Below are 13543 nucleotides of genomic sequence, written 5' to 3'. Positions count from 1 at the left end.
ACATGGTAAGAATAGTTTAACAAAATCATTTTTTTACAGCATTTTAGCAGCACAAAAATTACAATATTCATATTACACCCGAAACTTTTTCTTAGGGAAGCACAACTAAATTCTGTCAATACAAAGACATAATGGAAATTAACTCAGCTCTGGTGCAGCATTCTGGAATTAACAACTCATTTTCGCCATGCATGTCGCTAGTTCCTATGATTGCAGAGAAGGTTCTGTTATTTCACGTCTTCGAGTGTTATATTTGAGCAGCCATGATTGCTGGCTGAAAAAAAAGGATAACTGACACGAACATCATTTGAGCAAAATGTATCAAGGCCACATGAGAAAACCCAAAAGAACTCGAAAACCACTATAATCCAAGGCTACGGACGGTATAGTCAAGGATTTCGGGAAGAAGAGAGAGAGAGAGAGAGAGAGAGAGAGGGAGAGACATAGAGTTCTGAGCAGCAATGAAATATTTCATGCACTGTACTTGTCTGGATGAATCCAGCCACGAATGTTGTATTTAACAATAAAAAAATATGGAAGAAAAAGCTTCCTTAATTCATGTGTGCAGAAAATAACGCGCTACTTGATCTGCTGAACGGATTCTTCTACAGCGCCCAAGGTTTTGGCACTTCCATCCTCCTGATTTTGTCCTAAAAAGCTGCAAGGTAGCAACCATAAAAATTAGAAATTTCTAACCGGCAGCACGCTATGTGACATAGATCCTAATGATGGAGAAAGTAGGAAGAAAGATGTAAAACGGGAACTCATGTTCTGGAACTGTTTCTTATATTAATTCATCCAAATTAAGGAAATGAGCAGCTAAAGTTTTTTGAATTATGTTGATCTGCCTGGTGACTGCAAGACCTGACAATATAAACGTCAAATGGTAGAACCCCTGGAGGGTTCCAATGGCCCATTGACAGGTAAGTCTTGGGGCTTCATCAAGGAGAAACAAGTTACGAAGAAAATCTTTAATGCTCTGCAAATTTCAGCTTAAATATTTAGGCATGTTACTGATACTCCAAATATTATTCTGGATGAGTTTATACATAACGTATCTGGATGAGTTTATACATAATGCATCAGACGGACCTTCACATGTAATAAAGAAATCTGAAATGACTGCAATTCTTAAGCAATTTGTCATTTCAGTCGTACTTTCTACACTGCATAGACCAATCTCACACATAAGTACGGCTGCAATATAAATGTACAATATCAATATATATATATATATTTGCATTACAATAGAATTACCATCAGACATTAACAGTGCAACCGGCTCAGGTGCAGCCTGCCGCACCCATATGATTTAGTCAAAGACATGCCTTATGAAATTTACACAGAACACAGAGAGGAGAGACGCCCGTTCTTCTGGAGATCATATGAATCACCTACACTATGCTTTTACGTTACAACAAATTCATATATAAATTTCACAATTTAACAAAAAAAAACATAATTGACTGATCATTTTCTGTCATTGTTGTTCTTTAAATGTGTGTCTGCCTGTGCACTGTCACATAGGTACCAGTTCGGGTACTGATTCGTGTACAGGTACAAAACATTTTTGAAAAAAACATAGGTATTGGGGATTGTTGTGTGTGCGTGCGTGTGTACATATATATAACTTCAATATAACTACCACATGTTATTAGTGGTTCTTTTTATGTATCTTGATTTTTATTTGTTTAGTTGTTCATAACTTATGAAAAAATTAGTCTTTATGATGAAAATATTATTTAGAAGTCATATTGAAGTTATTTAAAAATCAAGCTATAGAAATTTTCATTAAACCCCTTCATGAGTCTTTATGTAGTAGGTTCGACAACTGGGATGTCCATCCCTCTCTCTTCCCTTTATCACACCTCTTCTCAGTTAATCTTTATTATTATAGCATTAAATATACAGTTGACATTCACTATCACAGCATCTTCATTATTATAGCATTAAATATACAATTAACCTTTGTAACTATTAAATATCATGCATAGCCAGACTATATGCACTGGGTAAAAAAACCATAAATTTAAGACCAAAAAAGACTCGCTCAACTTTGACCAAGTCTGAAAATGAATGGGTACGGTTTTGAGTACGTTGACCATACCCGATACGATTTTGACTGTACCAAAACCGTACCCAACAGCATACCAATATAAATACCGGGTCGGTATGGTTCTGCTCCATTTGAGCAGTACCCGTGCAACATAGCCCGTGCCCCTATGGTGTATATATCTATATGCAAACATATATAAATGCATAGGAGATGTTGGTATTTTATACTGATCTGACCAATTGAAGCCAAAAACCATTGTTGCAAAAGAAAACTTGATAAATGTGACCAATTCAATCAGTGAACTAGTCATGTGCAGGGACACCAGTTGACTGATTGAATTGGTCACACTTTTCAAGTTTTCTTTTCCAAGTTTCAACATTGTTTTTTGGCTTAAAACTTGAAAAGTGTTTCCAATTCAATCGGTCAACTGGTGTCCCTGCACATGCATTCGTTTGTGCATGAAGAGAGAGAGAGAGAGATACCTCCAGTATTTACCATTTACGCTTCCTGGCCTGCTTCCAGAAGGCATTGCAGATGGCTAGAGCTATCAGTTGCCCTTGCTTTCCATAGCCTCTCCACCTGCTCAAAACTTAGACCTTTAGTCTCTGGCACGAAGATGGCAACAAAAATGAGTGCGAGCACTGCAATTCCTGCAAGCAGCAGAAATGTTCCAGATGCCCCGATCGCTTCAACAACTGACAAAAAGGTTTCTGATACAATCAAGTTTGAGATCCAGTTGACAGTTGCTGATATTCCACCACAGGTACCTCTATATTTTTCTGGATAGATCTCGGAGTTTACTGCCCAAGGAACTGGACCCATTCCAGGCGCAAAGAAAGCAATATAGAGAACTAAACCAATGATTGCAAACCAGCCACCACTACTTGTCATGGTAGGATTAGCGGATAGCCCATCTGACTGAAAGAAGAATGCACCCGAGAGCAGACAAAGTGATATAAATACACCAGCTAAACTAACTAGAGCCAACTTTCTCCTTCCAGCACGGTCAATCAGATATATTCCAAGAACTGTTCCTGCTGCATTCATTCCAGCAACAATCATTGAGAGGAACAATGCCAATCTATTAGAATAAAATCCAGCCATCTTCACAATGGTTGGGCTGTAGTACATCACAGTATTAATTCCTGTGAATTGCTGAAAAGCCTGCAGAAGAATCAAAGGTGAGATTAAGTACGTGGATAAACCTCTTTCATTCTCTCTAATTGTTTTTTTCCTTGATTTGGAAACTAAAGAAATGATTATGCAACAGCATTAAAGTATCTCTTTTGTGCAACTTTTTTCGGACTATCTTCTCTTGAACTTGATCAGGTATAAGAAATTTTTGGTGCTAATTTTGTGCGTGGAATTCAAGTAACAAACAGCATCACCAAAGAATACTCATCATGCACAGGCACAACCATAATTCTGGACCTAGAAAGATTACTTCTCATGGACTTAGTACAATGTGCTTGTCATTCTAAAACATTTGATTAAACGGCCATATCAAAAAACTGTGAGCATAGAACTGCCAAGGTTTTGTGCAGAAAGAATTATCAGATATTTGCATATTCCCCTTGTAAGGTTTTGTTGAAGAGAGGAAACCCTCTTCATCCTGTTTGTTTCCATTTACGGTGACATGATAAAACCGAGAAGCCAACCTTGTATCTGTGAAAGTGAATGTTGCAAGAAAGCTCTAAGGGACTCGAATTCTTTGGGTTATTGGGTGAAAAAGCTCAGAAAAGAAAAATGTTGTAAAACACAAGATAACAATGTATGGGTTTCTAAAAACTCTTACGTACTCACTTCATCCTTCACGCCAAACTTCTATAAGCTACATGATTAGAAAGCAACAGCAACACCACAAAACATCTCACACCATAAAACATCTCCAGAGAAACCTTTTCCTTTCAATATATCTCCTTATTTTTTTCTCCCCTATGGGACATTGGGACATCATCAAGAAAAAGAAATTGAATTCATACCTGAAGTCCCGCGCCAGCAAAGAGTGCAAGTCTCACCTCCTTTGTCCTGAAAACTTCCAGGTAGCCTATGGAATTCTTTTGCCGACAAGCATCAGCTGAAGCAGACAATTCATCCATCTCCTCTTCCAAACGATCTGGACTGTATATCTTCCGAAGTACCACAGCAGCTTCCTCTTTCTTATTCTGTGTAAGTAGAGCAATTCAGAACTAGAACAGAGGCTATATGTAGTACAACCAATTAATTTGAACAAGGTCCAGACTAGTAGAGAAAAGATCCACTAACTGCATCAGATGTACCACCTAAGGCTCTATTTAGGAGCCATAGTGAGTACTAGTAGTGTGCTGGTGCACTTACACCAGACCAAAAAGACAGACATAAATTATTAACTTCCTAAATTTTCATTATATATGAGTGTGTGTGAGGCTATGTCACATGGGTACTTCTAAACGGCTGTTGCACCTGTCTTAACGCTGGCATTTCTCTGACACAGCAAGTGCCATTCAGTCAGCTGAATCGAATCAAAACCGACCATTGTAATGTGCACATAACTAAACTATCTCTAATACAAAAAGTTTAATATAAATGTAGATAAATATGACTACTAAATAGTTAAAGAACTATGTAACAAACGATTTATATACATATATTCACACATATATTTTTGAAAAATTGCCCCATCCGCACTAAGCGCCCATGTGACATAGGTGAGAGGATGTGTGTCTGTGTGTGTTCATGCATGCTTAAAATAATGTAAAATTCCCTAAAAATACATTAAATCATGAACAAAGCCATCAGGGGCAGAGCCAGAAATTTTTCATGAGGGGGGCTGAATTAAAGTTTCTAAATTTTGACTAGGACCAAAATATCATTTTTCAAATTTTTTATATAAAACAAGTAAAGTTTTCTAAAATTTACATGTAAATTTTTTAAAAAAACTTTTTTGAGCTGGGGCCATGGCCCATGCAGGCCCTACCTTGGCTCTGCCCTTGAAAGCCACATGAATGCAATAATGAATTGAAGAATGATGAAAAGAAAAGGCAACAGGTGCTTATACAGCTTCATAGTTGTTACTTTTTTCTTGTTAAGCAAATTTATGTTTTTAAAGAGGTGAGTCTGGCTCCTTCAGAATAGCTCTTCCTCTGAAACAGTTATTATCAATGCTTTCTATATGACACAGGTTTGAGGGAGATTAGGGTTTGAGAAGGTACAAATAAGTATTTAATACCATTCGTCCACTCTATTGCTCTAACTATTTGGAGGAATGGATAGGGGGGTTAAGTAGGAAGTGGAAATGATGATGGAGAAAGCCCTTCCTAGAACAGATGCCAATGAAGCCTGTCCCATATCAGTTTTCTATCTCCAATCTTGTTATCATTCCATCACCATCCTTAACTCTGTTTACACTCTAATAGTCAAACAAGACCAACCAGAGTCTAAGATCCATAACTTGCTCTTCCTCAGTTAAGCACAGATATTCTTCTAAATGAACCTCTGGAGTTTTCTTTCAAACATACATGAATTGAGGACCATGATCAGGCTCTCTTAGAGCTGAAACCATGGAATGAACCAGTATAACTTACATAAAAGTATGGAATTTCCACTGATCCAATGCAATCGCCAAAAAACCAGAAGCCCATAACCACTACAAGTCGCTCAGATAAGGGTGTAGAGATCAATACCCATGTATCTAAACTGGCTTGAGATTTACCTTCAGGAAAAGCCATCGTGGGGACTCAGGCAAGAAGAGCATCAGAAAAAGTTGTAAGACAGCTGGAACAGCAGATACCCCAAGCATCCAACGCCATGTTCCAGTGACCTGAGAAATTTGAAACGATTTGAGTTAATATAAACTATATTATATATATAGAACATCATGTCATATTGAAACTGAGTATTAAAAAAAAAAAGGATATTAGCTTCCAAAAAAATAACGGAGTGGATGCTCAAATTTGAAAAATTTTCAGTTAACTGCTTAGTTAGTGTTATGTGTACCTCAGTACAAGTAGCTAAATAAAATATTCAATCATGAGTATGTTTCTGTTATTCCTTCAAAAGTTAACAAACATTTTGTAAATTATTCAATTTAAATTCTACAATTTTCATGAAACTTTCACCCAAAAGTGATTTCCACTAGGCAAGATCCTCTTACAGTTCCTTCAAGCTGCCCTTGCTTTCCAGCTTTACACTGAGTGTCAAGACAAGCTTACCTATGTTTGTGTCAATTGCCATGGACAGCTTAAGGAGATAGAGAGCTCCACTGGGCACAGTTGGAGGCTTCAACTAATAGTAATAGGCATTGAGAAAATGCCGAAAACAGTGAGATGCTCAAATTTTGTAAAGTTAACTCATGGACTCAAGTTCCTATATGAGTTTTTAATGGTTTGTTAATTAGAAAGAGGAAAACAATAAAGCTGACATAAAGCAAAATACTACTTCTACCCAGGTATACATAAGATACCATGAATAAACTTCTACTTTGAACTAGATGTGCAAAATTGTATTGATTGGTTAACATGAATCCTAAAAGCAAATATAAAGTATTTTATATTGATTGGCCAGAGGGCTGCTTCTTATTGCTGAAATAATATGAAAATTTTCAGTGTTCAATAATTTTTTTTCAGAACAAGATCTTCAAAAAGATGATATCAAGTTGACAAATCTTCAATGTCAACACGTCCAGAATGTAGCCTATGCAAAAAATATTGCCCAATAAGTACATCTAATTTCCCTACTGGGTTTGCATTTGCCACGCGAACTACTAACCGACCTATTCAGGGAACTGCAAATTAAATGGAGTACCCAGGTCAACAGGCTAAAAAAAAAAAAGATATACTTCCAAGCAATCATCATGCATTATAATCAAGCTAAGAGTTCTTTTTTTTTATGGATTTACAGGAAACCCTTATTGTTAATAAGAAAGGGTCAAAAAAATGAGAGAGAAAAGCTAGCACACAAGGACAAGCACGTTTGTTGCATATAACAAAAGATAAGGAAGCAAATCATATGTTAATCTAACCTCAGTGAAAGCAAAGTTCACAACATAAGAAACAAACTGTCCACCAGTAATCATCAGCACATTCATACTGACAAGGCCTCCTCTTATTTCAGAAGGAGAAGCTTCTGCTATATATACTGGAGCAGTAACAGAAGCAATGCCAACACCCAAGCCAACGAGCAACCTTCCAAAAATAAGAACGTATGGATTTGGTGCAGCTGCCATGAATATTGCACCTACTATAAAGACCATATCAGCAAGAAGAGTTGCCTTTTTACGGCCATAAGCATCATTTATCCATCCCCCATGGCTGAACCTATGAACGCACCAACCAAGGCCATGCTTACAATCGTTTCCTGAACAGTTTAGAGACAAAGAGGTCAGGAAAGAGAAACTGGTTCAATACAACATTCATGTGAAAGAAAAGAAGAAAAATAAGTTCAACCTGTAAAAGGGTGCTATCATTCACCAATTCAAACTCATCACGGATGTAAAGGAGTGCCCCGGAGATGACACCTTCAAGATAGTTTGAACAGTATTAAATATTTGACATTAAGTAAAACAAAAAAAAAATTGATGACAGAAAACATAAGCTTTGAAAAGAAAAAGAAAAAGAGAAAGAGCAAGGCATGTAATACATGCTCAACATATGTTCGCCATTCAGTTGAAAATTTTTCAATCACTTTGTTGGATGATCAAATAGATGATAAACTGCTGTTGCAATTCAGAATCTAAAACGTCATTTTCATGCACATGTAATCAATAAAAAGAAGGTACATTCAGCAAAAAGATAGACACCAATTACGCATAGAGACTTAGAAAATAGAAGAAGAGACTACTAACCCAGGACTCATTCACTTAAGAGAAAGACATGCTACAAATATATTAGATGTAACAACAGCAATTTTTCGGGTTAGCAATTCAGACAGCTGAAACCCAAACTACCACGACTTTCGATTTTCTGAGGTGAGACTTATGCCACCTTTTAGCACTTGTGCGAACTGCAAAGCATCAAGCTAAGATATAAAAGTAACTAACTTTTCCAAACTGCACGAAACTGTTGAACTCAGGAAATAATTATGTATTGGCATTTTAGACCAAGACACTCATTGGAGCATGACAAGCCACTAAAAATCAAGAGATGAAGCCCAATTAGCCTGCCAAGTTGATCTCTCCACGTACCAAATGCCACGAATGGAAATTGAATTTAGCAGCCAACCCTTTATCCCATGTCAAGGAAAAAAGGAAAGAAACATGTAACTTCCTGGAAGCATATGCGAAATCAACAGCAAACTGCAGAGTTTTCTTTGCAGAAAACACAAAATTTATGTTTTTCTTTGGTCATGTAAAGCAGATTTATGTAAAATGAGCACATTAGTATCATGAATCTATAGACAAACTGTCCTTATAATGCATTCTTGTTAAGTCCTTTCAACAAAAAGAATATTCTTATGAACAATTTTTATTCAATCTGAAACGACACATTAGTTTACTGTAGTCTAACCAATGCCTTATTGCTCCTGAACAGGGAGAAAATCATCAAAATTAGCTCGACCTAAAACTTTCAGCAAATAAGACTAACGTATACATTAACTTTGGCCTAAGAAATTATTCTATTTGAATGCGTGTGTCCTGCCACTAACCGATCCGCTATCCAGATGATAATCCAACCATTTCAATCATTTCCTGGTTGCTTTTCACAAATCCGCCCATAATCGATCGAATAAGGAATCTCTAAAATTTAGATATTAAAAAAAAATCATAAAAATCCGATTTACACTTCAGAATCTGTAGGCATCTTAAATTAGGGTCATACCTTTTTCGGTTTCTCCACTCAAATTTGATTTAAATGTCTGATTTTTTTTTTTCACAAATCTTTTCGTGCAAACTAAAAACCATGAGAAGTGAGAACCATTTTCAATCCCCAAATCTCCCCAGTCATTTTAATTGAATGGCTTACACCTACAGCCTATCACATCAAACGAGAAGAATGACTTTTTGCTTTTGATGTGGTAGACAGTACCTTTTACTGTTAACCTATAAGCTTATAAGCTCAAAATTCAAAATGGAGAAGATATGTTCCTCGTAATACTAAAGATTTCATAACTTTACTATGTCTTAAATTAAAAATGCATAAATTGTATAAGACAGGAAAACCAGAAAACTAAATCATCGTTTTGGATACATACCTGTATCATACCCAAACAACAGACCACCTATACCAGCAGTAAGTGTCAAGCCAAGGACATAACGATTACTAAAAACTGACACACCCTCCCGAGGAGGAGGAGGAGGATCCAGCAAGCCTGAACTACCAGGAAGAGATGCAATTGTCATTTTGTGTTTTCCCTGATCCTGCCTTCTGAAACTCTTTGCTTTGCTTGTTCACAAATCCACTGTTAATGGAGATTTTCACAGCTAAGCTCAAAAATCTCAGAAAACTATCACCACGTTGCTACCCATCGAAGATTCTAAAGAAATATTTGAACTCTTGGAGAAAATGATTGGCTCAGAGAGAGACAAGAAAACTGCGAAATTGTTTAGATAGGTAAACAATAGGAATGTGATGAACTCAACGAAGGCCCCTCCACTCGAAAATAGGAGTTCATTTCCAGGAAAAAAAAATTAAAAAAGAGGAAACTAAATTGGTCTTTCCACCAATAAGGTACCCAATTGGTAGGAGCTTCGCTTCCCCAAGTCCTTGCTTCGATTCATTAAAACATTCAAAAGGGTGATTTGCATCGAAAGAAACTCCCAACTGATTAAAATGAAAAAAAGATCACAAGTTTGCACAGAAATGGCCTTTAATTAATCAAGAGCCAGGAAAGAGACAGCAACCCCAAACGGGAAGACAACAAACAAAGGGGGAAAGGGGACAGGTCGGGACTTCCCAGAGAACAGCTAGACCACCAAAAAAGGGCCGTCGATTGATAAAAAAACAAGAGACTTAAAATCGCGTGTCACGAGGAAGAAAAACAACCGACAAAGAAGGAGAAAGCCTCAACAAACGTGATCATGAACGGAACAAGACTCTTTTTCCGAGTATCAACATTGCAACAACTGATGATGACAAGAGAAGGGCTTGGATGAAGTACACAAGGAGATGGGGGGAATTTACAGGCTCCAAATAAAAGGAAGAAGAGCCAAACTGCACGAAGGAACTGCACCAGCAATTGGGAGTGATTTGGCAGATGTGGAGAATGGTTCCCGGAGACTGTCAAGTAGACTCAGTTAATTTCCATAAATGCCCGTGACCATGCTCAGTGACCCACCAACTGCCATATTTTCGATTCGTGGCGCTGGCTGCAAGGGCCACCAATCAAATCGGGTTTAAAGGGTGTCTGTTGACTAATTAATTTTAGCCCCCAAAAAATAATAAAATTAATATATATATATTCGTTGAATTTTAACTTTATTCTACTTTTGACTGTTGGACACATCAATTGAGGAGGGACATAAGGAGAGTCACAAAATTTTTTTTTTTTATGATCCAATTCAAACTCTGAATTAGACCCATTGAATTCAAATCTAAAAAATACATAAAGTAATTAAAAAAATTTATTTTTTTCATATAATTTTTTTTATTGATTTTTTTATGATCCAATTCAAACTCTAAATTAGACCAATTGAATTCAAATCTAAAAAATACATAATGTAATTAAAAAAATTTATTTTTTTCATATAATTTCTTTTCATTGATCGGGGTGGAGCAGGCTGGAAAAAAAGTAACAACTTTATTTAAGGGTTACAACGTCAATGGAAATGAAAATCGACATCAAGCCAACATTTGCGGAAACCATTATTAAAGGAAGAGAGAAAGAAGATGCTGGAAAGGGTCTTAAAACTCCACCTCTCCCGATACAGGGAAGATAGAATTATTATGAAAAGAGGATTCTCTAAATTTTGGATCCTGACCATGAAATGGCCATTTGTCCACTATGTTCCATATGTGGATTGGCACAATGAGCGGCTGTGTCATTCACTACAGTCATGTTTGGACTTGATCTCTCGGCCAGCACCTTCGATGGTACTGACAATCCTATTCATCACAAGCAGTCATGTTTGTGCTTATAATACTAGTGATAACGTTACTTGTTGTTGTGCTTATAATACTCTAAGAATACACATTTTCATATATGGGCAAACTCAAAACGATTATGGGTGATTTATTAAAGCCACTGAATTCAAAATATAAGCAACACAATGGCTCTATTATAGTATTTGCAACTATTATTTAGAGATTTAAAATTCTTCGGTCAACCAGCTAACAAGGTGCTCTGCAGCTTGTCCGGGGTCGAGGTTGGCTTTACTTTCTGGTCATGATTAACTAACAACGGAGGAGTGATCTAGAAAATTAAGAAATGCTCCAATTGAATTGAGCATGTACGCACGACTACACGACCTCTTAGAAAATGTGGTTGTTAAAATGCCAAGCATTGGAGGCTTGAAAAACCAAAACTCGGGTTGGGGTTTCCATTCGATGAAATACTTTTTAATTATAAGAGACTAACACCTCCTAAGAAACTGGGGTCATGAGCCGTACTCTCTCCATCGTCTTGCGGAACAAGATAAGGACGTTATGTGTCTGAGGGCTTAATTGTCTTTTTTAATTCTATTTTAATTTTTGTTGGTGTAAATGGATGGCCCTGAACGAAGCGGGGCGAGGCCCACCATGAATAAAGGAGGTTGGAGCTCCATTTTGGACGGTTAATGTGGATAAGGCCTTAATTCGACCGTTGGATTTCCAAAACCAAGGGTAGGAATTTTCTCGGTTGTCAATTCTTGGGTCCCGCCGCTAAATCATCACCAACCATCTACGACCTCATTCTGCAGGTGATGGAATCCGCTTTTCGCTTGGTAGGGACAGAAAAGTAACGGATCGGATATATACGATTATTATCTATATTCTTTGAAATACATTTTAGCGGATTTTGATAAACAAATCTGGATCTGATTGTTAATCACACTCAAAAATTGGTACGCAGTTTCATAACCAAGTCTGATTAATTTTGAATTAGGCCCCAACAAGGATCCGATTACAAATAAATCTTGGATCATATGCCAGTTGGAACTGAAATTAGTTTTACAAAATAAGATTCACATCCAAATCCAATTACATAGCATCCGATTAAATTGAATTCGGCAACAGTGGGATCTGATCTGCACCCAAACGGTTTACATCCTTGTCCTTGGACACCTCCTCGTAGCAAATTAGAGACCCCGCGTCGGCCGTCCGCAAGACCGAGCTTGAATACAGCGAGAAAAATGGAAAAGGATTAATAAAAGAAAACACGACAAATTAAATTGTTACTTTCACTGTGTTTTCATCATGTAGTTATATGTATGAGAATCTAAATACTTGCAGACTGATGATATATATATATATATATATATATACTCTAATGACACTTTGCTCGTTTATAAAAATTTATTTACCTAATTAATAGGAAAAAAATAATGAAACTCTTCCATTTGGAAATATGTCAAGAATATCATGTTGGTAAGAATTTTGCTTGCCCCCTCAGGGTCTTTCCAATTACTTTTAAGAAAGCCAAAAAGATACTCCGTGTCAATCCGCGTTTATGATTTCAGAATTAGGAAGTTTGTGTTCTTCATAATTTAATGCTTAAAGCAGTTTTCTTTTTTTTTTTTAGGACTCTTTTTACTCGGGTAAGTGCGCATCCGAATGAGATTTTTCAACTTCTATAAAAAAAAAAAAAAAAAAAAAAACTCCTGGCACATGATTTTTAGATCTCCCCTTTGTGGTTGTCGTTGGGTCAGGGTTAGGTGGAAACTATACCAATTCAGATTAAATAATTAAGTAATGAAACTCATAACCTTCAATAACTTGATCAAATGTGTTAACTTGGACCCATTGGACAATTGCATAAAGCTTTTTTGTTGGCATGTTCTTTTCGTAACTTGTGATAAAGAATGAACAACCAGCGGTGGTGGGCCCACGGGATTGTGCAGGGCTTTAGAAATTCAAGTTTTTTTACAATAAAAATTATTCTCAAGAAACACTTTTAGCTCCTCCTGAAATCTTCATAAGGAAGAACAGTAGCATTAGAGCCACTCTCTAAGTCTCTAATTGGAGCCTTTTGAGATAGAAGGAGCCCATGAAGTTCAGAGAGTATTGGTGGATTAGTGCATGTAGAAATAGATGTCTTAAAGGTAGCATACTCAATTGAGAGCCCACAAGAAATATGAACTATCATGTCTTCTTTGTCATAGATTTAGAGCCCATAGCAAGTTGATGTTATATCATTTTATGCTTGTAGAAGTACTAATCAATATATATCTTCTCCTTCTTGAGACCATGTAGTTGCTCCTTCAACTACATAACTCTGGACCATTGGTGCACAACATAGGTCCTCTTAGGCAAGGGCAGAGCCAAGGGCCTGGCACCCCTAAAAAGACAAAAAAATTTACATATAACTTTAAAAAATGTTATTATCATCCCATATAAAAATTTCGAAAAGTAATATTTCGGTGCCTGTTAAATTTTT

General features: G+C 36.7%; 1 protein-coding gene across 1 annotated transcript; it reads right to left on the bottom strand.

Annotated features, from left to right (window-relative positions):
- Positions 1 to 436: 436 nt before the first annotated feature.
- Positions 437 to 10242, bottom strand: LOC116250188 (inositol transporter 1). Its single transcript, XM_031623666.2, is given in 8 exon segments — positions 437 to 658; positions 2539 to 3220; positions 4039 to 4221; positions 5748 to 5855; positions 7056 to 7342; positions 7345 to 7390; positions 7480 to 7550; positions 9224 to 10242. Coding segments are annotated over 7 exon segments (1509 nt in total). The 5' UTR covers positions 9372 to 10242; the 3' UTR covers positions 437 to 658; positions 2539 to 2554.
- Positions 10243 to 13543: the final 3301 nt, after the last annotated feature.

This window comes from Nymphaea colorata, chromosome 3 (genome assembly GCF_008831285.2).
Source record: "Nymphaea colorata isolate Beijing-Zhang1983 chromosome 3, ASM883128v2, whole genome shotgun sequence".
Lineage (NCBI taxonomy): Eukaryota > Viridiplantae > Streptophyta > Magnoliopsida > Nymphaeales > Nymphaeaceae > Nymphaea > Nymphaea colorata.
This window is presented reverse-complemented; position numbering and strand designations above follow the sequence as displayed.